Source organism: Carcharodon carcharias, chromosome 21 (assembly GCF_017639515.1).
Source record: "Carcharodon carcharias isolate sCarCar2 chromosome 21, sCarCar2.pri, whole genome shotgun sequence".
NCBI lineage: Eukaryota > Metazoa > Chordata > Chondrichthyes > Lamniformes > Lamnidae > Carcharodon > Carcharodon carcharias.
The window spans coordinates 90,649,679-90,675,415 of record NC_054487.1 but is presented as its reverse complement, the minus strand read 5'-3'; the positions used below and the strand labels follow the sequence as shown (position 1 = coordinate 90,675,415).

The window sequence follows — 25,737 nt, the reverse complement described above, 5'->3', positions numbered from 1 at the left end:
TGAGTCTGGAACGAATGTCCTGAGAGGGTGGTGGAGGCAGGTTCAATCGAGGTATTCAAAAAGGAATTGGATTGCTACCTGAAAAGAAAGAATGTGCAAGGTTACGGGGATAAGGCAGGGGAGTTGGATTCAGTAGAATGCTCTTTCAGAGAGCCAGTGCAGACTCGATGGACCAAACGGCCTCCTTCTGCACTGTAAAGATTCTGTGACTTGGTTCTCCCATACTTTCGTTTCTTCCCTTTACTTGTTTGATATTAAAAGACTGAGATGGATCTGCACCCCCCACTACCACAAGCCATAATAAACCTTTCCCTTATGTTCCAAGATGACATCAAACAGGATCAGTGCTGTAGCACTTCAATTTGACTGGGGCAAAATGCCAAATTTCAAGGTCTTTGTGTCTGCAGAATCATCTAATACATTTGGTGGCCAAAATGGTGATCATAAATCTTTATTAAATTGGTGATTGTAAATATTGTCTTGCAAATGGTTATTAAAGGAGTGAGACCCTAAGTACTAGTCACGCATCTCTTCTACTGTGACTTTATTACATTAGCAACTCATACTTAACCAAAAGTAAACTTCATAAGGGGAATCAATGGAAGTGACTGTGCTGCTACGTCCATTTGTTTAGATATTTTATTGGTTTAGTGAACCTTGGTAAAAACAGAATTTATGGAAACAAAGAACTTTGATAAATCTTAGTTAACAAAAGGCTGTTTTATGAATAAATACGTAGGTATATTGATAAAACATTCACATGATCCTACCAATGGTTTTCTTCAATCACACATGTCCAACTTCTTTTAATACATAAAAAAATACAACACTGGTCCTTATAAGCATAATCAGTTTTTTCTAACAGTCACCATAGGTTAATGCAACAATAACATTTGGAAAGACGCTGGTTTAAACATGTGCTAGATTTGCAGAAATAACCTTTGTATAGTACACCCAGAATCAGAATTACAATGCAATCGTGTTATATGCAATAGGTTGGGACGGACAAAAGGAAAGTTACATACAACCCCAGATTGCACATAACAGGAATAACTGATGCAAAATAAACTCAACTTGTTAAAGATATGTTTAGATTAATTTTACTATAAATGACCAGAATAAAATCTGACTTTACAAGCTACCATACAGGTATTAATGGCAGTGTTAGGTCATGACAACTTGAGACATTAAAATAAACTTAAAGACAAAACTCCACATTTGGAATGTTATAAGGCTTTTTTCCCCTATGGCACAGCCCAAGATATTTGTTATTAGCATATACTGAATACCAGTGTGAAGTCATCCAGAAGGCACTGCTTTACATTCTTCCAGCATCCTGCCCCTATAGAATACATTTTGACCTTTTAAATACAAATATACTTTGGACCCTGCTAAAAGTAATTTAATCCAAACTGAACATGTACGCTAAACTTACTTGTCTCTCTTAAGGGACTGTAACATTCATAAACGAAGCATTGGTTAACAGGGAATACTAGAAACAGCATTCAGAAATTGTTGAAAATGCACTTCTGTATTTCTGCTGTTAGTGGTATTCGAACATTTGCACATTATTTAGTATATGGCTTCTGCTAAAACTGGCTTAACTACAGCAGTTGTAAAAATTGATCCTTGTACCTAACCAGTTATGTATGGAGCATGAGCGAGCATGGAGTGTTTTTTTAAAGCATTGTATTTCATTGTAAGATAATTAAATATACATAATATAATACATGAAATGAAAAGTTTTCAAAGCACTTTGTCATCAAATTAGAAGCACATTTAGTCCCACATAATGTCTGGCACCCTTATAGTCAGAGATCCACATGTGATGAAGAATGATCCTTCAGAAAGCTGATCCTGCTCACTCCAATATATGGCTTTGTTTGGTTCTGGTCATGGTTAATTGAATATGGAGTTAATAATAATCTGAAGGAGGATGAGGAAGAGAATAACCACATAGTCTCTGTGCTGCAAAAGGGAGTGATTTGCATCAGACTGGCTTGCTGTTGTTCGATTCCGTAGAGCTGTCAAACTTCTAAAACAAAGAATGCACCTTTTAGTCCAGCAAATGCATATGTACTGTGTTTCATGAATATTTCTAGCATAGCGTAAATTTTAAATATTACGTGCTAAATTATATTTAAATTTTGGATATATAGCTATACAGTCTCACTGAACCATGAATTTCCCAACAAATTTTACACCAACAGTTACTATCTTTGCACCTCTACCGTCCTAGACTTTATACATGTTACATTTATCACCTGGGTTGGTGGTGATATTGGGGAAATACTGGACTTTTTTTTTTCAATTCGTTCATGGGATGTGGGCATTGCTATCTAGGCCAGCATTTATTACCCATCCCTAATTGCCCTTAAGAAGGGGGTGACCATAATATGTAGGGGCAGAAGTAGGCCACTCGGCCCATCAAGTCTGCACCGCCATTCAATGAGATCATGGCTGATCTGATAATCTTCAACTCTACTTTCCTGCCTTTTCCTCATAACCTTTGCTTCCCTGGTTAAAAATCTGTCTTTCAGCCTCTACAGCTCTCCGTGGTCAAGAATTCCACACATTAACTACTCTCTGAGAGAAGAAATTCTTCCTCATCTGTCTTAAATGGGTGACCCCTTACTTTGAGATTATGCCCTCTGGTCTTAGACTCTACCACAAGAGGAAACAACATCTCAGCATCTACCCTGATAAGTCTCTAAGAATCTTATATATTTCAATAAAATCACCTCTCATTCTCCTAAACTCCAATGAGTACAGGCCCAACCTACTCAACCTCACCTCATAAGGAAATCCCTCCATGCCTGGGATCAACCTAGTGAAATTTCTCTGGACTGCCTCCAATGCCAGTATATCTTTCCTTGGATAAGGGGACCAAAACTGTTCACAGTATTCTAGGTGAGGTCTAACTCGTGCCTTATATAGTTTTAGCAAGACTTCCCTATTTTCATACTTCATTCCCTTTGAAATAAAGGCCAACACTCCATTTGCCTTCGCTATTGCCTGAACTTGTTTGCTAGCTTTTTGGGATTCATGCACGAGGACCCCCAAATCCCTCTGTGCTGCAGCTTTCTGCAGTCTTTCTCCATTTAAATACTATTCAGCTCCTATATTCTTTCTGCCAAAGTGCATAACCTGATATTTTCCCACATTATATTCCATCTGTCAAGTTTTTGCCCACTCACTTAACCTGTCTATATCCCTCTGTAGACTCTGTGTTATCCTCACCACTTGCCTTCCCATCTATTTTTGTATCATCTGCAAACTTGGCGATAGTACATTAATTTCCCTCATCCAAGTCATTAATATATATATATTGTAAATAACTGTGGCCCCAGCACTGATCCCTGTGGCACTCCACTAGTTACAGGTTGCCATCCTGAAAATGCCCCCATTATCCCAACTCTCTCTCTTCTATTAGTTAGCCAATCCTGTATCCATGCTAATATATTACCCCCAAAACCATGGGCTCTTATCTTATTAGCTGACTTCTTGAACTGCTGCAGTCCATGTGGTGTAGGTACACCCACAGTGCTGTTAGGGAGGGAGCTCCAGGATTTTGACCCAGTGACAGTGAAGGAATGGGATAAATTTCCAAGTCAGGTGGCTTGGAAGCAAACTTCCAGGCACGGGTGTTGATTTAGGGTGTTGATGTGGGGGATTCAGTGATGGTAATGCCATTGAATGTAAAGGGGCGATGGTTAGATTTTCTCTTGTTGGAGATGGTCATTGCCTGACACTTGTGTGGTGCGAATGTTACTTGGCACTTGTCAGCCCAAGTCTGGATATTGTTCAGATCTTGCTGTATTTGGACATGGACTGCTTCAGTATCTGAGGAGTTGCGAATGATACTGAACATTGTACAATCATCAGTGAACATCCCCACTTCTGACCTTATGATGGAAGGAAGGTCACTGATGAAGCAGCTGAAGATGGTTGGGCCGAGGACACTACCCTGAGGAACTCCTGCAGTGATGTCCTGGAGCTGAGATGACTGACCTCCAACAACCACAACCAACTTCCTTTGTGCTAGGTATGACTCCGGCCAGAGTTTTCCCCCGATTCCCATTGACTCCAGTTTTGCTAGGGCTCTTTGATGCCACACTCGGTCAAGTGCGGCCTTAATGTCAAGGGCAGTCACTCTCACCTCTGGAGTTCAGCTCTTTGGTCCATGTTTGAACCAAGGCTGTAATGAGGTCAGGAGCTGAGTGGCCCTGGTGGAACCCAAACCGAGGGTTAATAAGCAGGTTATTGCTAAGCAAGTGCCGCTTGATAGCACTGTTGGTGACCCCTTCCATTACTTTACCTGATGATCGAGAGTTGGCTGATGGGGTGGTAATTGGCCAGGTTGCATTTGTCCTGCTTTTTGTGGATTGGACATACCTGGGCAATTTTCCAGATTGCCGGGTAGATGCTAGTGTTGTAGCTGTACTGGAACAGCTTGGCTAGATGCACAGCAAGTTCTACAGCACAAGTCGTCAGTAGTAATGCTGGAATATCATCAGGTCCCATAGCCTTTGCACTATCCATGCCTCCATCTGTTTCTTGATATCACATGCAATGAATTGAATTGGCTAAACACTGGCATCTGAGATGCTGGGACCCTACGGAGGAGGCTGAGATGGGTCATCCACTCGGCACTTCTGGCTGAAGATTGTTGCAAATGCTTCAGCCTCAACCTATGCACTGATGTGCTGGATTCCCCCATCATTGAGGATGGGGATATTTGACAAGCTTCCTCTGCTACTGAGTTGCTTAACTGTCCATATCGTTCATGACTGGATGTGTCAGGACTGCAGAGCTTGGATTTGATCCATTGGTTGTGGAATCACTTAGCTCCATCTATCGTTTGCTGCTTGGCACACAAGTAGTCCTGTGTTGTAGCTTCACCAGGTTGACACCTCAATTTTAAGTATGCCTGGTGCTGCTCCTGGCACTCTTCATTGAACCAGAGTTGATCCCCTGGCTTGATGGTAATAGTAGAGTGGGGGATATGCCAGGCCATGAAGTTACAGGTTGTGGTTGAGTACAATTCTGCTGCTGCTGATGGCCCACAGTGCCTCATGGATGCCCAGCCTCGAGTTACTAAATCTGTTTGAAATCTATCCCATTTAGCATGGTGGTAGTGCCACACATGATGGAGGGTATCCTCAATGTGAAGAAGGGACTTCGTCTCCACAATGACCATGCGGTGGCCACTTGTACTGACACTGTCAGAGGCTGATTTATTTGCAACAGGCAGATTGGTGAGGGTGAGGTCAATTAGGTTTCTTCCCTCTTGATGGTTCCCTCAACAATTACCGCAGACCCACTCTAGCAGCTATGCCATTTAGGACTCGGCCAGCTCAGTCAATAGTGGTGCTTGGTGATGGACATTGAAGTTACCAGCCAGAGTACATTCTGCGCCCTTGCCACCCTCAGTGCTATCTGCAAGTGGTGTTCAACATGGAGGAGCACTGATTCATCAGCAGAGGGAGGGCAGTACATGGTAATCAGCAGGAGGTTCCCTTGCCCACGTTTGACCTGATGCCATGAGACTTCATGGGGTCCGGAGACGATGTTGAGGACTCCCAGGGCAACTCCTTTCCGACTGTATACCCCTGTGCAGCCACCTCTGCTGGGTCTGGTGGGACAGGACATGTCAAGGGATGGTGATGGTAGTGTCTGGGACGTAATCTGAGAGGTATGATTCACAATGTTCAGCACCATTCATGATTCCTCAGATACTGAAGCAGTCAAGTAACATTTGCACCGCACAAGTGCCAGGCAATGAATACAGCAAGAGAGAGTATGAAGATGTCAGGCTGTTGCCTGACTTGTCTATGAGGCAACTCTCCCAATTTTGACACTAGCCCCCAGATGTTAGTAAGCAGGACTTTGTAAGTTTGACATGGCTGAGTTTGCCGTTGTCATTACCCAAGTCGACGCCAAGTGGTCTGTCGGTTTCATTCCTCATAGACTTTGTAGCGGTTTGATACAACTGAGTAGCTTGCTGGGCCATTTCAGTCAACCTGGGGTCACATGGTTAAGGACAGCAAATTTCCTTCCCTGAAGGCTATTAGTGCATCAGACGGTTTCTTTTTGATTATTAGACTTTTAATTCCAGATTTTTATTGATTTCAAGTTCCTGTTTGCCATGGTGCATTTCGAACCTGGGTCCCCAGAGCATTCCCCTGGGTGTCTGGATTACTAGTCCAATGATTACACCACTGCCTCCCCACAATTTGACACTTACCCATAGAGGGAGGTGGGTAGAGGAATAGGAAGGAGGTGCCAGAGAAAGCAGACAGGAGAAAGAGGGAGATGGGGAGAAGGCAGAGGAAGATGCATGTATATAGCACCATTAATGCAGAAAACATTTCCATTTCTTTTTATTCGTTCATGGGATGTGGGCATCTTGGAGAGTTGCTGCAGTGTGTCTTGTAGCTGGTACACACTGCTACCAGTGATGGAGGCAGTGAATGTTTAAGGTGGTGGATGGGGTGCCAGTCAAGTGACCTGCTTTGTCCTGAATTGTGTCGAGCTTTTTGAGTGTTGTTGGAGCTGCACTCACCCAGGCAAGTGGGGAGTATTCCATCACACTCCTGATTGGTGCCTTGTAGATGGTAGACAGACTTGGGGCGCTGGGAAATGAGTTACTCACCACAAATTCCCAGCCTCTGACCTGCTGTTGTAGCCCCAGTATTTATATGGCTAGTCCAGTCCAGTTTCTGGTCAAGGGTAACCCGCAGGACGTTGATAGTGGGGGATTCAGTGATGGTAATACCATTGAATGTCAAGGGGAGATGGCTGGATTCTCTCTTGCTGTATTCATTGCCTGGCACTTGTGCGGTGCAAATGTTACTTGACTGCTTCAGTATCTGAGGAATCATGAATGGTGCTGAACATTGTGCAATCATCAGTGAACATCCCCACTTCTGACCTTATGATGCAGGGAAGGTCGTTGACGAAGCAGCTGAAGATGGTTGGGCCTAGGACACTACCCTGAGGAACTCCTGCAGTGATGTCCTGGGGCCGAGATGACTGACCTCCAACAACCACAACTATCTCCCTCTGTACTTGGTATGACGACAGAGGGAGCTTTCTTCGAATTCCAAAAGCAGTGAAAGGACGAAGGATTGAGAATCAAATTATGACGGGGAAGTTAGAAATAACTGGTCATGCAGTATTAGCACAGTAATCTATAACTTGGATTCTGTTTAATATCTTTTTCAAGTTAACAGAACAGACTGTGGCCCTGACAGCAAATTAGTTTCAGTACTTCTTGTGACGTCATTTATAAATGGTGTAAATTAGAAGCATCGCTTCATTTGCTAACAATGACCCTGCCATATTTTTAACTTATATCACTTCATGTCTTGGACATTAGCTGAAATCTCAGTAACGTTTTGGCCCAGGTAGCTTACATGTGCCAGGAGGATCCACCCAGCAAAAGGTTAAAGGTTCACCTCAAATTACTCACCAGTTTAAGGAGTGTAACACAGACATGATGGCAGGAAGCATTAAAGTGGAATTCCAGTAGCTTCAGAACCTATTATAGGCCCAAAACAGGGAACATGAGGAATATTGCTTTATTTGTCAATTGTAAATAAAGCTCCCAAATTGATTTTTTGGACCAGAACAGGGCGAGATAAGTGGGTCAATCTCTGCCATTGGGTCCCGATAGATGCCATCAATTGTACACTGTCATTGCCTTATCAAAGATATTCATGACCCTTCGAGGACTCGAAACGTCAGCTCTTTTCTTCTCCGCCGATGCTGCCAGACCTGCTGAGTTTTTCCAGGTAATTCTGTTTTTGTTTTGGATTTCCAGCAACCGCAGTTTTTTTTGTTTTTATCAAAGATATGGTTCTATGGGTCAGGGAGGGCTCTGCTGTCCTCCAGTGGTCAGCTGAGGGCAGTTCAAACTCAGTCAATGCAGAGGAATAACACAGAACTTTACAGTATCTGAGGTGGAATTCCAAACTTGGGCATGGACCTGAGGGATGAGCTTGATGTGAAACAACTGTGCTGGCAAAAGCCAATAGGGGGTTTATAGTTCATGACACAATGCTATCTTATTTTACCAACTGTACATATGAGAGGTCCTCTTGATATTATCATCCATGAGATGAAAGGAAATGAAATCAATTAAAAACACTCAAGTGCAGTAAAAGAGTTAGAGTCACAGACTTATTACAGCACAGAAAGAGGCCCATCACATTCATGCCAGCTCTCTGTGGAGCAATCCAGTCAGGTCCAGTACCTCATTCCATCCCCACAGCACTGCAAATTGATTTCCCTCAACTGCCCATCAATTTTCTTTTAAAACCATTGATCATGTCCACTTCCACCACCCTTATGAGCAGGGAGTTCCAAGTCATTACCACTTGCTGCATAAAAAAAGTTCTTCCTCACATCCCCTGCCCCATATTTCTTGCCCCAAACCTTAAATCTGTTCCTGGTCTGCAGTTCTTGTTCGTTGTTGATGACCTGCATTTCCAAGCATTCCCAGCAGCCTGATGCTTGGGGTGGAAGAAAGCAAACATTCAGCTTCTGATTACTATCCAGTGTTGTGGAGTGAAAAAGGAAGTGAGAAAGCTTTGCTCTCTTTCCAGCATAAAGAACCAGCACTTTGGTGGTGTGGACCTGGAAGTCTGTTTGTGTCCATGAAACCATTTCCCAACATCAGTTATCATCTACAAATTTGGAAGCATGTTGTACAATGTGGAACCTATTAAAGAAATCTGTATAATTTTCAGTGCCATAAACTATCCCATGGGAGATGAATAAAATTTTGAGGCTACTCTGTCGTAAAATTATTTTTCAGATTACAACATGCTTAGAACATGACATTTTTTGTGAATCAATATAATCACACTGATTGGACAATGCTGCCGTCAGCTGAATTTCAATTTTTTCAGATAGGGCAGGCGACATTCTGTTACATTGGAACAATATAGCAGAGGGCTCATTTTTTAGTGTCTACACTTTTTTTTCCATCACTAGATGCTGTCACCGTTCTACTTGCCAGTATTAGTAGTAAAACCTCAAAATTTGCTATTTACTCTCAATTGTTAATAATATGAATCCCCCAAATCAACTGTAAGTGAATCATCTACCCTTACAGTCTTGGTGAGACCAAGAACTGTTTTTGGAGGAAACCTGCATTCTAATGACACAGAGTTTTCTTTCAATTTAATACCCATTTCATACCTATTGATCTCCTCCTGTGCATGTTTTATTGAATCTATGGCACTCAGAAGTTCACTAAGATCACTTGCTTTCTTCCTCAGTCTTGTGTTGTGCTTCGTTGCCTTTTGTTCTGCAAGAAATGTATGGAGTTTTATAATAGCAAACATCATGGCTAAGAGAAACTGAGGCAGCTGCAGGATAAAACAAATCAAAGCCTCAATCTTGCATGGTGCCTCTCATGGCAAAGACTAAACATATTTAAATTTAGCAACAACGTGCCTTTACATAGTGCCTATAACGCAGTAAAACATCCCAAGCTGCTTCACAGGAGGGTAAATCAGATAAAAACTGACACCGAATTAAAGAGGAATATTCCAGGGGATTAGCTAAAAGCTTCGCCAAAGCGATAGTTTTTAAAGGAGGTGGTACAGGGTGGAGAGGTTTAGGGAGGAATTCCTGAGCTTAGGGCCCAGGCAGCTGAAGGCTGGGTGGCCAAAGGTAGGGCAAATGAAGTACCGGAGGCACAAGAGGTCAGAATTGGAGAAGCGCATAATTTGCAGAAAGCTGCAGAGTTGAAGGAGGTTACAGAGATAGGGAGGGGGTGAGGTCATGGAGGAATTGTAAAGTCAGCAGCGACTAAAGAAGTCAGTTGCTAAACACTTGGATATTCCACTCAGCACAAGTCTTCAGGAAATGGCTTTTCATCAATCTCTCCCTCAGAAGGTGCTTAATTGCTTCTAGTCATCACCATGCCTTTTCTTATAATTTAAAGAGCTTAAAGGTGGCATCAGTTTGTAATTTCCCTCTCTTAAGTAGAAAAGTCCCTTGTATGAGTGAATCCAAATGTCTTGAGATTGGAATTCAAATTCCAGCTCTCTCACTGGGAATCTAATGATTTATCATTGTACCTGCAGGGCGATTATAATTTCTGAAAAATAAAAACAAACACTAGGGTGGCGTCACAGTAACGCAAGCAACAGGTCATTTGTCCAAGGTCAGATGATCACAGGTCCAAGGCAGAGGCAGCTGTCACATGAATCGACAAACCTCAGTCAGAAGGCTATAGAAAACTCTGGATTAGGCCACTGGGTGGAATTCTGCACAGCGTGGTGGGGAGAGCAGAAGAAAATCAAAATTAACATTAGCCTTAATCTGGGCCTTTGTGCTTCTCTAAAGAGCAGATCTGTCATCTGGGGGAGCACTGCTGCCTCAGGCTGACCCACGCTCCGGCATGACAAGCCAGTGTAATGTCAAATAGCAGGCAACCAGAGAAGAGAAAAGAAAAAAGGAGAACAACTATTGTGTGGTTTAATTTCTTATTAGGTTGCTATTCTTGGCATGGAATAGTAAAGGTAAACAATTTGAGGAAAAGCAAAATTGTGCAGATGCTGGAAATCTGAAATAGCTGCAGAAAATACTGGAAATACCCAGCAGCTCAGGTTGGAATTGTGGAGAGAGAAATAGTTATGTTTCAGGTCAATTCTGCCAGACCTGCTGAGTATTTCCAGCATTTTCTGTTTTTATTTGAGAAAAGACATGTTTAGCCATTCGTCATTCAATTAAGAGTGCTGAGTGTCAATTGTGTAAATTAAAGATAAATATATATGGGTGTTGGGGGGGAATGACTCATTGGATAATTAATTGTGCACTCACCCTCCCTCCACCGATGAGCCCCTGTGTTACAGGACCTCTTTAAGGGGTGGTTCATCAGCTAATTAGTTTATTTGATTGTACTCAGAAGAGTATAAAGAGATACTTATTGACCTGATATTGGGTTGTAGCAGAGTTAGGGACTATATATTTGTATCACTTCACTTTGTGAATAAATATAAAACCGAGTAAAAATTTGACTTCTGGTCTCCTTCTTCATCAAGTTTAACACCAAGGAGCAAAAAGTAGCAGCATGTTGGTAGTGCATGCATTGGCCCGTAGATTTATGCCTGATTTTTCAGACTGCGTACTCTTGCTTATGTTTCTGTACAGTTGAATGGGTGGTGTTGCATGGTATGGGTTTGAAGAGAAAGCCTGAAAATCATTAAAAATAAGACAAATGAAGGAGCTTAACTCTGTCTAATACCTAAGTTGGAGGGGGAGGGAGGGGAAGGAGAGGGAAGTTTGGAGGAAGAAAAGCCAGAGAGCAAACTCACTTTCACTCTCCGATGAATCCTGCTGATCTAGTTCTGGACTGGAGCAGCCACTTTCAGGACTCTGCTGCCCACTGTGCTTACTCCGGGTACGTTTTTGCACAGAAACCTATAACAATCAAATAGAACATAATCAACATCATAAATATGTCCAGCTTTTCATAAAAAAGCTCCTTATAATGTGCCAAAAAGTAGATATTTTTCCTCAAAAATTGGTCCAATGATTGTCAAATCATTAAATATAGATTTGTACAGATTGTGATTTCCTCACACAGGAGGCAAAACTCTGTTGCCATTTGATGTGTAAAACCCAACAGCTGTGCATCAAACAGTACATCATGGTTAACATTTGTCAAGAATGACGAAATAGCAGAAGGGAAGGTTCCTGCTGACAGACACCTCTTGGATGAATTTCGTTTTCAGTGCTGCATTTTTCTTACTCTTTCATGGGATGAGTGTCGCTGGCTGGGCCAGCATTTATTGCCCATCCCTAATTGCCCTTGAGAAGGTGATGATGAACTGCCTTCTTGAACCGCTGCAGTCCATGTGGTGTAGGTACACCCACAGGGCTGTTAGGGAGAGAGTTCGAGGATTTTTACCCAACTTTGCAGGGAATTTAAATTCTTATTCATCTTTTAGTGTGTCCAATAGGTCGATGTGATGTACCTAGTGTGTGGGTGGAGAGAGCTACAATGACTGTTTCTGTGTGCTAGTTTGTTTCTCATTTGCAGCCTACACTGCTGGCTAGCAGCAGTATGAACAAGACAGCCAAATTTATAAGTCTCTCCCTGTCAGCACACAGCCACTGCGTCGACAAATCCTCAGCTGTGCCTCCTCATGGAAACTGGGTCCCTTGTGGCCCCGGGATAAAGTTTCCGAGGAAGTCTGAGGAGGTTTGGCCCCCAGACGCGCAATATACAGGAACACGGATGAACCAAGCGCCCAGCTATGACAAATCGCTCCACTGCCTGTGGATACCTTGGGAGAGTTGAAAGCGAAGGGAGTAAACCCTGACAAAAAATCTGGAGTAGAGTCCAAAGGTGGCCTGATGTCAAAATATGTTATTTTTCCAGCAACTCCTGCAACCAAGCTGGTGCCAAACGTAGTGTCCTGCCTTCATCTGGACTCAACTGGGAAGCTCAAGTGGGAGACCCTGATGTTTGTGCCCCAGAGAGGACACATCAATATTGTTGCAGATTGTTAACACAACACAGAGGACAGGAGTGATAAGCCCAACTCGAATGCTGTGGTGAATGGGTGCTACAGTCTGGTCTGCGGCCATCGTGTTCCACTGGTCAGTCACCAAGCACTTCAAGTCAGGCAGCCCTGACTGGTAAAGGACTGACCCATCTGCTTCAGTGATCTTGGAGCTTAGAGTCTCTGCTCAACAAGAGGACTGAATCCATTGCACCAGGCAAAAAAATTTGAAATAAGTGAAAAGAAAGGGCTTGAGTATTGCTGAAGAAGGAGCCTTTCATCTTGCACTCACCAGGACACTTTGCAAGAATACTCATATAAGGGGAAAAGAACAATTTACACTGTATGTGAAGAGTGTACTGATTGATTGGTAGAGGCATTGCCATGGACAACGCACAAGTGATGGTGACTGACAGTTAACTGCCAAGCATTGTTTGAAATTTAAGCCAGCCAGCTTGACACCAATTGGTCAAGGCACTGTCCTGAGGAATGAGTCAGTAAGTGGCTGTCACATATTTTTGTTTAGCTGAAACAGATGCATGTGTGTCCATGTTCTTTCTGTCTGCAAATGCACCACACTGCGAATCTGAGTGACAATCTTAAATTGGTTGTCAGTGTAATTCTTAGCACACTGAGGATTAATCACAGTTCACATCTAATGTTGGACACTGTGTTTTGAGTTTTGCAATCACAGGCTGGTTAGGTATAATCTGTACTTTGCCCATTGTGAACAGAGGCTGGGACATGCTGTTTCATACGACCTGCCAGTCTTAGGGATGTACGGCCCACATACCAAACATCACACTGGCACTGAAATTCATTTACCACATTACTCATTTGTAAGATAGGCAGAACATCTTTTTGGCTGGGTGGCAGCACCCTGTTAGTGGCGAATATCACTTGTTCCTACTGCATAGTAGCCACATGAAATAGCTAGCTTCACCTGTTGCTCAAATTTTTAAGATATCTTGCCATTCCAGGGTAATCTGAGGTGGATTGGGCGTTTTTCAGGGCCCAAAGTGATGACCTTTGGTCTGTTCTTGAGGTTGATTGATACACAGCACGAAATGATTCGACAGTTAGATGTTTCTGAAGCCACAGATGTGAATCCATGATGGCGTGTTGACTCCCTGGTGCCAGGGTCAAGGATGTCACTGAGCAGCTGCAAAGCACCCTGAGGGGGGAGGGTGAACAGCCAGCATTCATGGTCCACATCGGTACCAACAACATAGGCAGAAAGAAGGACGTGACCCTGTAGTCAGAATTTAGGGAATTGGGTAGGAAATTAACAAGCAGGACCTCAAAAGTAGTAATCTCTGGATTAGTCCCAGCGTCACGTACTAATGAGGGTAAAAATAGCAGGTTAGAGCGGATGAATGCGTGGCTGGAGAGATGGTGCAGGAGTGAGGGCTTTAGATTCCTGCAGCATTGGGACCTGTTCTGGGGGAGGTGGGACTTGTACAAGCCGGACAGTTTGCACCATAACAGGGCTGGGAAAAGTATCTTTGCCGTGAGGCTTGCTAGTGCTTTTGGGCAGGGATTGGACAGTTTGGTTAGTTAGGCAGGGGGACGGGAACCTGAGGGTGAATTCAGATGGGACAATATCAACATCAATATGGGAAATTGAAGGCAGAAGGTTAGTGAATGAGACAGAAAGGCCAGAAAACAAAGGTTAGAAAATAAAGAAAAGAGTTTGGCTGTGCTCAAGGGTATATACTTCAATGCGAGGAGTAGAGCAAATAAAGCAGATGAGCTGAGGGCACAGATAGAGATGAGGCAGTATGATATCTTAGCTATTACAGAGACATGGTTTAAAGATGGACAGATGAGGTAGAGAGGGGGATAAAAAAGAATGGGGGGTGGTGTTGGTGGTAATTTTGGTCTGACCCATCTCCTGCACCTCTGCCCTCACGCCTTCTCCTCCCTCCCATTACCATGATAGGGTCCCCCTTGTTCTCACTTTTCACCCCATCAGCCTCCGCATTCAAAGGATCATCCTCCACCATTTCCGCCAACTCCAGCATGATGTCACCACCAAACACATCTTCCCTTCACATCCCAAAGTTGACATTCCATAGGGACCATTCCATCCAGGACACCCTGGTCCACTCCTCTATCACCCCCAACACATCAACCCCCTCCCACAGCACCTTCCCATGTAATCGCAGAAGGTGCAACACCTGCCCCTTTACCTCACCCCACCTCACTATCCAAGGGCCCAAACACATCTTTGCTCCTTCACTTGCACTTCCCTCAATTTGGTCTACCACATTCGCTGCTCGCAATGCTTTGGAGAGGCCAAACACAGACTGGGTGACCGCTTTGTGGAACACTTTAGGTCTGTCCGCAAGCATGACCCAGACCTCCCTGTCGCTTGCCATTTCAACACTCCACCCTGCTCTCTTGCCCACATGTCTGTCCTTGGCTTGCTGCATTGTTCCAGTGAAGCTCAACGCAAACTGGTGGAACAGCACCTCATCTTCCGACTAGGCACTTTACAGCCTTCTGGACTGAATATTGAGTTCAACAACTTCAGACCATGAGCTCTCTCCTCCATTCCCAGCCCCTCTGATCTGCTTTTTTCTATATTCATTTTTATTTTTCAATTTTTACTTTTTTCCCCACATTTTCATTATTGTTATTTTTAAAATTTATTTCCATTTTTATTCATTGTTTTATCCCGAGCTTTTAGCCTATTTTCGATTTATTTTCCCACCACCATCCCCTCCCCCCACCCCACCAGGGCCATCTGTCACTTTCCAGAGTGCTTACCCTGGTCCATTCTGCTTTCCACTCTTACTGCACCTCCTTCAGCCAGTACCGCCACTATTAACAACCCTTTGATCTTTTGTTTACGACATCTTTGTCAATCTCTCCTTTGCCTCCACCTATTGCTGGCCTTCTATCCAGCTTCACCTGCTCCACCCCTTTAAACAGTATAAATTTCACATCTCTACTTCCCTTTAGCTCTGAAGAAGAGTCATACGGACTCGAAACGCTAACTATTTGTCTTTCCCTCCACAGATGCTGTCAGAGATGCTGAGGAAACAGCGATGCTCTACCTATCATTTTCCAATCCTCATTGGAAACCGGTGAGGTGCTGGAGGATTGCTAATGTTGGAATCAATTCTGAGACAGGATAAACTGTCACTTAGAAAGGCACAGTGCTATCAAGGACAGTAAGCATGTATTTTTTTTTAAAAGGGGAGATCGTGTCTAACTAACTTGATTGAAATTTTTGAGGAAGCAACAAGGAGGATTGATGAGGGTAGTGCCTTTGATGTGGTCTACATGGATTTTAGCAAGGCTTTTGACAAGGCCCCAGATGGCAGACTGGTTAAAAAAATTAAAGCCCATGAGATCTAGGGGGAAGTAGCAAGCTGGGGGTAGTGGGGGTCTCGAACTCTCTGCCTGAAAGGTAGTAGAAGCAGAAACCCTCAACTCATTTCAAAGGTGTCTGGATATGCACCTGAAGTCCATAACCCCTAGGGCTATGGATCAAGTGCTGGAAAATGGGATTAGGATGGGTTGCTCAATTTTCAGCCAGCACTGACATGGTGAGCAGAATGGCTTCCTTCTGTGCTGTAAATTTTCAGCCAGCACTGACATGGTGAGCAGAATGGCTTCCTTTTGTGCTGTAAATTTTGCTACATTTTCTAAATATATGAAAAGGAGGAATGTGCAGGGATGTGGTGAGAGGGCAGAGGGAGTGGCAATACATGAATTGCTCCCTAGAAGAGCCAGCATGGATAGGATGGGCTAAATGGCCTTTCATGCTGTAACGATTCTATGATTCTACTGCCTCTCAACTCAAGCAGGGATAGTTAACCTTGTGAGTATCTATGCTCTAATGGTGTGCTCCATTATGTCTGTCCTTGGCTTGCTGCATTGTTCCAGTGAAGCCCAACGCAAACTGGAGGAACAACACCTCATCTTCCGACTAGGGACTTTACAGCCTTCCGGACTGAATATTGAATTCAACAACTTTAGGTCGTGAGCTCCCTCCCCCATCCCCACCCCCTTTCTGTTTCCCCCTTCCTTTTTTTTTCCAATAAATTATAAAGATTTTCCTTTTCCCACCTATTTCCATTATATATAAAAAAAACCCCACTAGAGCTATACCTTGAATGCCCTACCATCCATTCTTAATTAGCACATTTGTTTAGATAATATCACCAACTTTAACACCTATGTGTTCTATTGTACTATTGTCGTTGACATCTTTTGATGATCTGCTTCTATCACTGCTTGTTTGTCCCTACAACCACACCCCCCCCCCCAACCTCTCTGTCTCTCTATCTCTCCGCCCCCCACACACACACCTTAAACCAGCTTATATTTCAACTCTTTCTTGGACCCGAACTCAAGTTCTGTCAAAGGGTCATGAGGACTCGAAACGTCAACTCTTTTCTTCTCCGCCAATGCTGCCAGACCTGCTGAGTTTTTCCAGGTAATTCTGTTTTTGTTTACAGAGGTGGAAGACCAGTTCTATCAGGAGCTTGACACTGCTATCAGCAGAATCCCCAAGTCAGGACATCTTTATCTACTGGGGGATTTCAACACAAGAATGAGTGTGGACCATGAGACATGATACCTCTGCCTCTGACGTCATGGCCTGGGAAGGATAAATAAGAACAGAGAGACCACTTGAGCTTTGCTGTTACCAGCTACTGACCTTTGGGCATCTAACACCTTTCAGAACAAACAAGGGTGACCTGGAGACAAAGGAGATCAGGGCATTGATACCAGCTGTATCTGATCACCAGACATGACTCAACATTCTCAACACATGCAGCTACGACAGCGCTGACTTTGATACAGTGGACTCCCTGGTGTGCACCAGGATTAGGTTGCAATCCTTGAAGTTTTCTCATTCAAAGCAGAAAAGCCGTCCTTATATCAATGTCAGCCACTGCCTACCTAGATAAAACCAACAGTTCTTCAACTCAATTGAAAAGGTGCTCGCTGACATTCCCACACAGTGCAGAAGCGAAATGGAGCATACTGTCTTCCTCTGCAGTAAATGTGGCAGAGACTGCCATGCAAGAGTGCGGCTCCTGAGTCACACCACGTGATGCTTTACACAGTTGACCATCACGGCACAACCATCATCTTACAAAATGGAAGGCTGCCATAAAATTCACATCTTACACCCTGCTTCAGTAACACGGTTAGAGACAGGATAAATATTACTTCCTGCTATCCCAATCTAGATGGGATCCTGAACACTTGTATCAGAGTGCAATTCCATTGGCTACATCTGTCACCTTGTCAATAATTTGAAAGACATAAAGGATAAAGAGAACACGTGCTTGGGAACACCATCACCTCCAAATCACGTACACTAATCCAACTTGGAACTGTATTATAAAAACAAAAAAACTGCGGATGCTGGAAATCCAACTGGAACTGTATTATGTCTGATCCTTCTACTGGGTCAAATTCCTGGATCTCCCTCCCTAACAGCACAGTGGGGGCACCTTCACCACATGGGCTGCAGCAGTTCAAGAAGGTAGCTCATACCCACCTTCTCAAGACAATTAGAGATGGGCAATAAATGCTGGCTCTGCCAGTAATGCCCACATCCCATGAATACATTAGAATTTAAAAAGAGCACTGAAAGTCAGTAACGTTTAGAAAAGATGATCTAATTTCAGAATATATTATAATCACAAGTTATTAGGTATACAAAAGAATGTTTCAGTAACATTAAAGACCAAAGACCATAATATTTCTAAAATATCAACAAATCGCTTATAGTTAGGCATTTGGCTTCTTACCCACATTTCTATACAGTCACTATTCTTGGTATTGGTTGAACCACTGACGGGATGTGACACGTTTCCCCAAAGACAGCAAAGTAATTGCAAAAGAGCAACATTTGGGGCAGCTGTCTGGTTTGCTTTGCAGCCGAGTGTGACATGATGCTGCTACCCACCATCTTTGGTCAACAAATGAAGAGGGCAGAGGGAGTCGGGAGAACAGAGGGTGGGCCGAAATTATTCACAAGTATATTGCCATGCTTAAATGGCATACTTTGAGATGGAAAGAAAAAATATTTCAAAGTTCTTGTAAAGTAGTTTCATGAAAGAGGAATAATAACTGGGTAGACCAAATTCAGTAAAAACAGCATGAAAAATAATCTCCAGCAGTTATATATTCCTAAAAGTAACAATGAGGCTCAATCATTTTGTTAATTTTCAAGTCTAGGGGTTTTCATCTGAAAAACTAACAGCATCACAGAATTTCACTGATGGCCAACTGGATGGGGGAGAGGAAGAAAAAATGGTTTGAGGAGGAAAAAAAATGCGTTTGAGATATGAATGGGCACCAATAATAATAAATTTGGCATTACACAATCTTAAAACCTACCTGACGCTTGTAATTGTCTTTCCTTCCCCCTTGGTTACTGAGACTAATTATACTGGCAGAACGTACCATTGGAGTTCGGTGCCAAACTTTTGACTGGATGACACCTTCTTTTTCATATTGAACGAGGTCATTCAGTGGGTCCCAGGGTCTGGTGCTGCATGCAATAAAATACACTACATAATTAGTTATCAGGCAAAATTATTTTGATCTTAGGATACAATACAATTCATTGACCAGGAAATGAACTGGACTAGCCATTTAATACTTTGGCTACAAGAACAGGTCAGAGGCTGGAAATTCCACGCTGAGTAACTTCACCTCCTGACTCCCCAAAGCCTGTCCACCATCTACAAGGCACATGTCAGAAGTCAGAAGTGTGATGGAATACTCTTCACTTGCCTGGATGGGTGCAGCTCCAACAACACTCAAGAAGCTTGACACCATCTAAGGTAAAGCAGCCCACTTCCTTGGCACCCCATCCACTACCTTAAACATAAATTCCCTCCAACACTGGCACATAGAGGCAGCAGTGTGTACCATCTACAAGATGCATCACAGCAATTCACCAAGGCTCCTTTGACAGCATCTGCCAAAACTCCAATCTCTACCACCTAGAAGAAAAAAGGCAACAGATACATGGGCACACCACCACCTGCAAGTTCCCCTCCAAGTCACTCACCATCCTGACTTGGAAACATATCGCCGTTCCTTCACTGTCACTGGGTCAAAATTCTGGAACTCACTCCCTAAGAGCACTGTGGGTGTACCTGCACCACATGGCCACATGGACTGCAGCTGTTCAAGAAGGTGGCTTACCACCAGCTTTTCAAGGGCAGTTGGGGATGGGTAACAAATGCTGGCCTAGCCAGTTATACCCACATTCCAAGAATGAATGTAAAAACAAAAAGAATCCCCGTAATTACAGTTTGATAATAATGTGACGTGTTCCACACTTACAAAACCAAGGCAAAGGAGGCACAAAAGTGAAGGAAAGGACATTGACAGAAGTTGGCATTTCAATGTCATCTTATTCTATCTTTCAGAAACATCTGAAAGTGTTTTGCACACAATTTCAAGTGTATATTCAAACACAACAGCCATTTCACACTCAGCAAAGCTGCATAAACAGCAATGAGGCAAGTGACCTGTTAATTTATTATTGGTGCTGAGTGTGATTTAGTGCGAACTTCCTGTTCTTCAAATAATGCAGAGCTAATGGATTTTTACAAGGCCACCCACCCAGGAAGCCACAGTCTGAACTACTAACTCCTAACTGACTGTTTCAAAGATCCAGCACAGATGTGATGGTCTGAATGGCCTTCACCTGAGCTGTATAATTCTATCACCTACACTCTCTAAATGGAAGACTGATTTTCCATGAACGAAGGAGGGAAACTGAGGGAAGGTTATGCAATGAAATTTTACCTTTGCAGATATTATAATAAAGACACTGGAAAGGTCATGCAAAGAAACTCTTGCATACCTTTCTCTGCAGATTTTAGGAGGGACCTGGTTTCAGCACATTGATACTTAACAGTGTAGAAAGAAATGCATACTGTTCTTTACTCAATATTCCATGGCATAAGGAGATCAAAAGTAAAAATAATTTTTCAAAGGCTTACTCTGCATATTTATATTGCCACTCTCCAGTGACTAGATCTTGTTCAAACAAGCGAGGAATCCATTCCTCTCCCTTTGCTTTCCGCTGTTTGGCAGCTTTACGTTGAGCTTCTTCCAGGACAAACTTTTCACTCGTAGCTTCATTCTGGTCCTTGTTATGTATTGCACAAGTTACAAGCTGCCACAGTCTAAGGAGATGTCCACAGAAGGAAGACAAATACAAGACTGAAAATTAAACACTTACTTCAATAGCGTTTGATATTTTATTAAACTTCAGTGAATGGAATTATATTAAGTGTAGCAGAGATTCTGAATGAAGTCTTAGCAGACCAGGATTATTAAAAATAACCATTCATCCAAGGCTCTTGTCAACTGAACTAGAATGCAACTTAAGAATTAAAATGTCTTGTCGATGAGATAGAATATTTTATTGATGGCCAATTACTGTACATAATTAATGACAGCTTCAAAAATTCAGTTATCAAGGGACCATATCCAACAGGCAGCATGTAACATTTGGGCAATTTCAATTTTAATCTTTCCTGCTATCTAATGGCTTTTTAAAGCACAATGGAAAGAACATATTTCAACAAGTATTTGCATGTAGATATGACTATAGAGTACTGCAGGCAGACAGAATGGTGGAAATGGAAATCTTATTTAGAACTCTTGTCTGGTCAAAGAGTTATACAGCACAGAAACAGGCCCTTCAGCCCATCGTGTCTGCACTGGCCATCAAGCACCCATCTACTCTCACCCCATTTTCTAACACTTGGCCCTGAATGCTATGGCAATTCAAGTGCTCATTTAAATACTTCTTAAATGTTGTGAGGGTTCCTGCCTCTACCACCCCCTCAGGCAGTGTGTTCCAGATTCCAACCACCCTCTGGGTGAAAAAGAGTTTTCCTCAAATCCCCTCTAAACCTCCTGCCCTTTACCTTAAAACTATGCCCCCTGGTTACTGACACCTCCGCTAAGGGGAAAAGTTTCTTCCTACCTATCCTATCTATGCCCCTCATAATTTTGTACACCTCTATCAGGTCCCCCCTCAGCCTTTTCTGCTCTGAGGAAAACAACCCTAGTCTATCCAGTCTCTCTTCATAGCTGAAAAGCTCCACCCCAGGCAACATTCTTTCTGCATCCCTGGCTATCCCCTGAAGAATTTTGTAAGTTTCAATTAGATCACCTCTCATTCTTCAAAACTGTAAAGAATACAGGCGCAGTCCCCTTAATCTTTTCTCACAGGGCAATCCCACCATCCCAGGAATCTGTTGCATTCCCTTCTATGGCTAGTATATTGTTCCTTAGGTATGGGGACCAAAAACTGAACACAATACTCCAGGCACAGTCTAACCAAGGTTCTACATAATTGAAGCAAGGCATCTTTACTCCTGTACTCAATCCTCTTGCGATAAAGGCCAACATAGCATTTGCCTTCCTTATTGCTTGCTGCACCTACATGTTAGCTTTCAGTAACTTATGAACAAAGGCACCCAGGTTCCTTTGGACATCAACACTTCCCAATATCTCACCATTTAAGAAATACTCTGCACTTCTGTTCCTCCTACTAAAGTGGATAATATCACACTTATCCACTTAATACTCCATCTGCCATGTTCTTGCCCATTCATGTAACCTGTCCAAATCCCCATGAAGTCTCTTTGCATTATCCTCACAACACACGTATACATATATAGTTTTGTGTCACCTGCAAACTTGGAAATATTATGCTCTGAAGAGTCATACACACTTGAAACATCAACTCTGTTCCTCTCTTTACAGATGATGTCAGACCTGTGTTGTTCCAGCATTTTCTGTTTTTGTTTGTGTTAGAAATACATTTGGTCTCCACATCAAAAGCATTGATATAGATTGTGAATACTTACAGAAAAATGCCAGCAAGGGTGCAAAGTCGCTCCTAACTGGGACCATATTTATCAAAATCGCTCCTAACGGGGACCATATTTATCAAAATCGCTCCTAACGGGGACCAAATTTATCAAAATCGCTCCTAACGGGGACCATATTTATCAAAATCGCTCCTAACTGGGACCATATTTATCAAAATCGCTCCTAACTGGGACCATATTTATCAAAATCGCTCCTAACTGGGACCATATTTATCAAAATCGCTCCTAACTGGGACCATATTTATCAAAATCGCTCCTAACTGGGACCATATTTATCAAAATCGCTCCTAACTGGGACCATATTTATCAAAATCGCTCCTAACTGGGACCATATTTATCAAAATCGCTCCTAACTGGGACCATATTTATCAAAATCGCTCCTAACTGGGACCATATTTATCAAAATCGCTCCTAACTGGGACCGTATTTATCAAAATCGCTCCTAACTGGGACCATATTTATCAAAATCGCTCCTAACTGGGACCATATTTATCAAAATCGCTCCTAACTGGGACCATATTTATCACGCCTCCATGGAACAGTTGATCTGACCCTCAGCCCAGACCTGGGAAAGTTCCCAAGCGGCAGGAATCCATCAAGAAGCTGTCCTGATGTGGCTCCCGCATATTTTCCCAGCTCCCCTGCCTCTAAGTCCACCATCATGGGGCCAGCAAAATTCAGCCAAATGGTGTGAGAGATATTTAGGAAATACCAAGGCAGATTAAAAATTGCTCACCCTTTACTGGGGAAAATTTGCATTCTTAGTAACTTTTCACTCAGGGCCCTTTTGAAAAAAAATTGTGTGAAACCACTTTGCTTTATAACAAAATCACTAAATGCCATCCCAAGCCTTTCTGTAGAAAAATGGTCAAAACATTCCAAAATGTGACAATATCTATATTTCACCCAACTTACAAAATAAGGACAAGTTAAATGCTGACTTTGCGTAATTTTCCCTTTGGAGGAAACCCAGATAGCATTTGGCTTTCAAATCACATTATGCTGCATGTTAAAGCTAAAGCATTTTACATGTTTCTTTCGCAATTGCCCAAAAACTCTTTTTACATCAATTCAATAGACATTCTCACTTAGTTGAAATGTGGAAAAGCTTCATTAGCTGGGCCTAATTGTCAGAGAGTGGGGGCCATTAAATTTGCTAAATATTTAAATTTCAGCCAGGTATGAATAGCAAGTAATTCGAAAGGCAAAAAGAATGTTGGCCTTTGCTGCAAGGTGCGGGGTGGAGGGGTTGAGTATAAAAGTTGGGAAGTCTTGCTGCAACTGTACAGGGCATTGGTGAGACCGCACCTGAAGTATGATGAACAGATTTAGTCTCCTTACTTAAGGAGTGATATATTTACATTGGAAGCAGTTCAGAGAAGGTTCACTAGGTTGATTCCTGGGATGAAGGAGTATCTTATGAGGAGAGGTTGAACAGGCTGGGCCTGTACCCGTTGGAGTTTAGAAAAAAATGAGGTGATCTTATTGAAACATATGAAATTCTGAGAGGGCTCGACAAGTTAGATGCTGAGAGGATGTTTCCCTTTATGGGAGAAACTAGAACTGTGGGCGGGGGGCACAGTTTAAAAATAAAGGGTTGGATTTTACCCTCCCCCATCAGTAAGGGGGCATGTAAAATCCAGTGGGTTGCCCTCCCACCACTGACCTGCCTGCCCCCGACCTGTCTGAAACTTTACCAGAGGTGGAGGAGGCATCTGGTAGCCTCCCATCCCTGGCTTATTGAGGTCCTCAAATGGCCAATTAATGGCTACCTCAGGGCCTCATCCTGCTGTTGCCTTTATTTTACCTACAGTTGGGAGAGGCCTGTGCCACGTGGGAAGCCCAGCAGCTTTAGCTGCGCAGGCTGGTGTCGGGCAAGGTGGGGGGTGGATAGACCTTCTCTGCGGATCCCCTCAGCCCATCAGAGACACCCCCACCTCAAGGCTCGCATTTAACCCTCCCCTCAGTCTACCGAACACAGTCTCCCAACCCCCTCACCCACTTCCTTGAGAACACTGACCCTGGACTTACTTGGGCTCCTCGGTTTGGTGGGCCTGCCTGTAGTCCCAGCAGTGGCCATTGCTCCCAGTTGATACAGTTTGGACTTATGAGCTGTCAACCATCTGATTAGAGCTAGGGGCAGAAGTCTTGTCTTAAAATAATTAACGCTTCTCCCAGAGGACCGCAGTGCCTTGTTAAATACAGCCCAAGTAGACTCCCATTTAAGAAGGAGATGAGGAGAAATTTCTTCTCTCAGAGGGTCATTAGCCTTTGGAATTCTCTTCCCCAGAGAGAAGTGGAGGCTGAGACATTGAATATGTTCAAGGCACAGTTAGACAGATTTTTAGCCTACAAGGGAGTCAAGGGTTATGGGATCAGGCAGGAAAGTGGAGTTAAGGTTGCAATCAGATAAGCCATGATCTTATTGAATGGCAGAGCATGCTTGATGAACCAAATGGCCTACTCCTATATCTTATATTCTTATGGATATGCCCAGAAGAAAAGGTAATTGTTGCTGCAGTTCAGATGCAGCATTAGATTCATATATTTAATTAGATCGGATCAAAACCAAAGTAATTCAGCTGGTTATTTTGAACCTAAAAAGCAGATTATTGTCAAAGTAAACTGAAATGGGGAACAGTGGAAGAACAGCCTTACTTTGCTGACTCCATGTCTTCCTGTTCATCAAAGAGCACAGTACACCTGGTTAGTCTCTGTTGTCGGATTTCAGGCGTAGGGTTCCAGAATACTTCTGATACACCAGTCTTTTTGTCATTAATCATTACTTCACCATCCTATAAATTGTTTAAAAAGTAGAAAATAATCGAGTTAATTAAAATTTAACTGCAAATATAACAAAATGATTTAAATACATTTGAAATTCTTTCAAATGATGAATTAAAACAAATTACTGTATTTCTAGAATATTTACTTTCTAATACCTTTTTATAAGTAGCCCAGTCCAGGTTAGATTATTTATAATTTATACTCTTTAAAACGAATAATATTTTCAATGTTAAAAAATTACCTCAAATATACATTGCACTACTCACCCAGTGCCCTTCCAGAGTAGCCAAAACTTCTGACCCCAACTTGATTTTTCCAACTATCTGGTTAACATTGTTGCTGTTGCCTAAAAATGGCTGTAGATATTATAATTATTGACCAAACAGTACTGATATGTAAAAATATCACAATAATATGACCATTTTTGGTGTGCAGGCAGTTTTCATTTAAAGCTGAGATAGCATTGCCAGCTTAATTTTTGTAGTGTTAAGTTTCAAACACTCTGCTTTTAGGATCACAGG

The 25,737-nt window shown here is 42.8% G+C and overlaps 1 protein-coding gene across 14 annotated transcripts in view; it reads right to left on the bottom strand.

Moving 5' to 3' along the window:
- Positions 1 to 625: 625 nt before the first annotated feature.
- osbpl8 (oxysterol binding protein-like 8) overlaps positions 626 to 25,737 on the bottom strand; it is a 282,603-nt gene continuing 257,491 nt past the window's right edge. For 12 of the 14 annotated variants that reach the window (XM_041215495.1, XM_041215497.1, XM_041215499.1 and 9 more), the window contains 7 exons: positions 25,483 to 25,572; positions 25,088 to 25,224; positions 20,522 to 20,707; positions 18,900 to 19,053; positions 11,334 to 11,439; positions 9,208 to 9,316; positions 626 to 2,035 (listed from right to left, as the gene is read on the bottom strand). In XM_041215495.1, coding sequence (XP_041071429.1) covers positions 1,900 to 2,035; positions 9,208 to 9,316; positions 11,334 to 11,439; positions 18,900 to 19,053; positions 20,522 to 20,707; positions 25,088 to 25,224; positions 25,483 to 25,572 — 918 coding nt within the window. In that variant the 3' untranslated portion in view covers positions 626 to 1,899. Of the gene's footprint in view, positions 2,036 to 7,504; positions 7,544 to 9,207; positions 9,317 to 11,333; positions 11,440 to 18,899; positions 19,054 to 20,521; positions 20,708 to 25,087; positions 25,225 to 25,482; positions 25,573 to 25,737 lie in introns of those variants that run through there. The other 2 variants (XM_041215498.1, XM_041215500.1) reach the window with 2 other exon arrangements.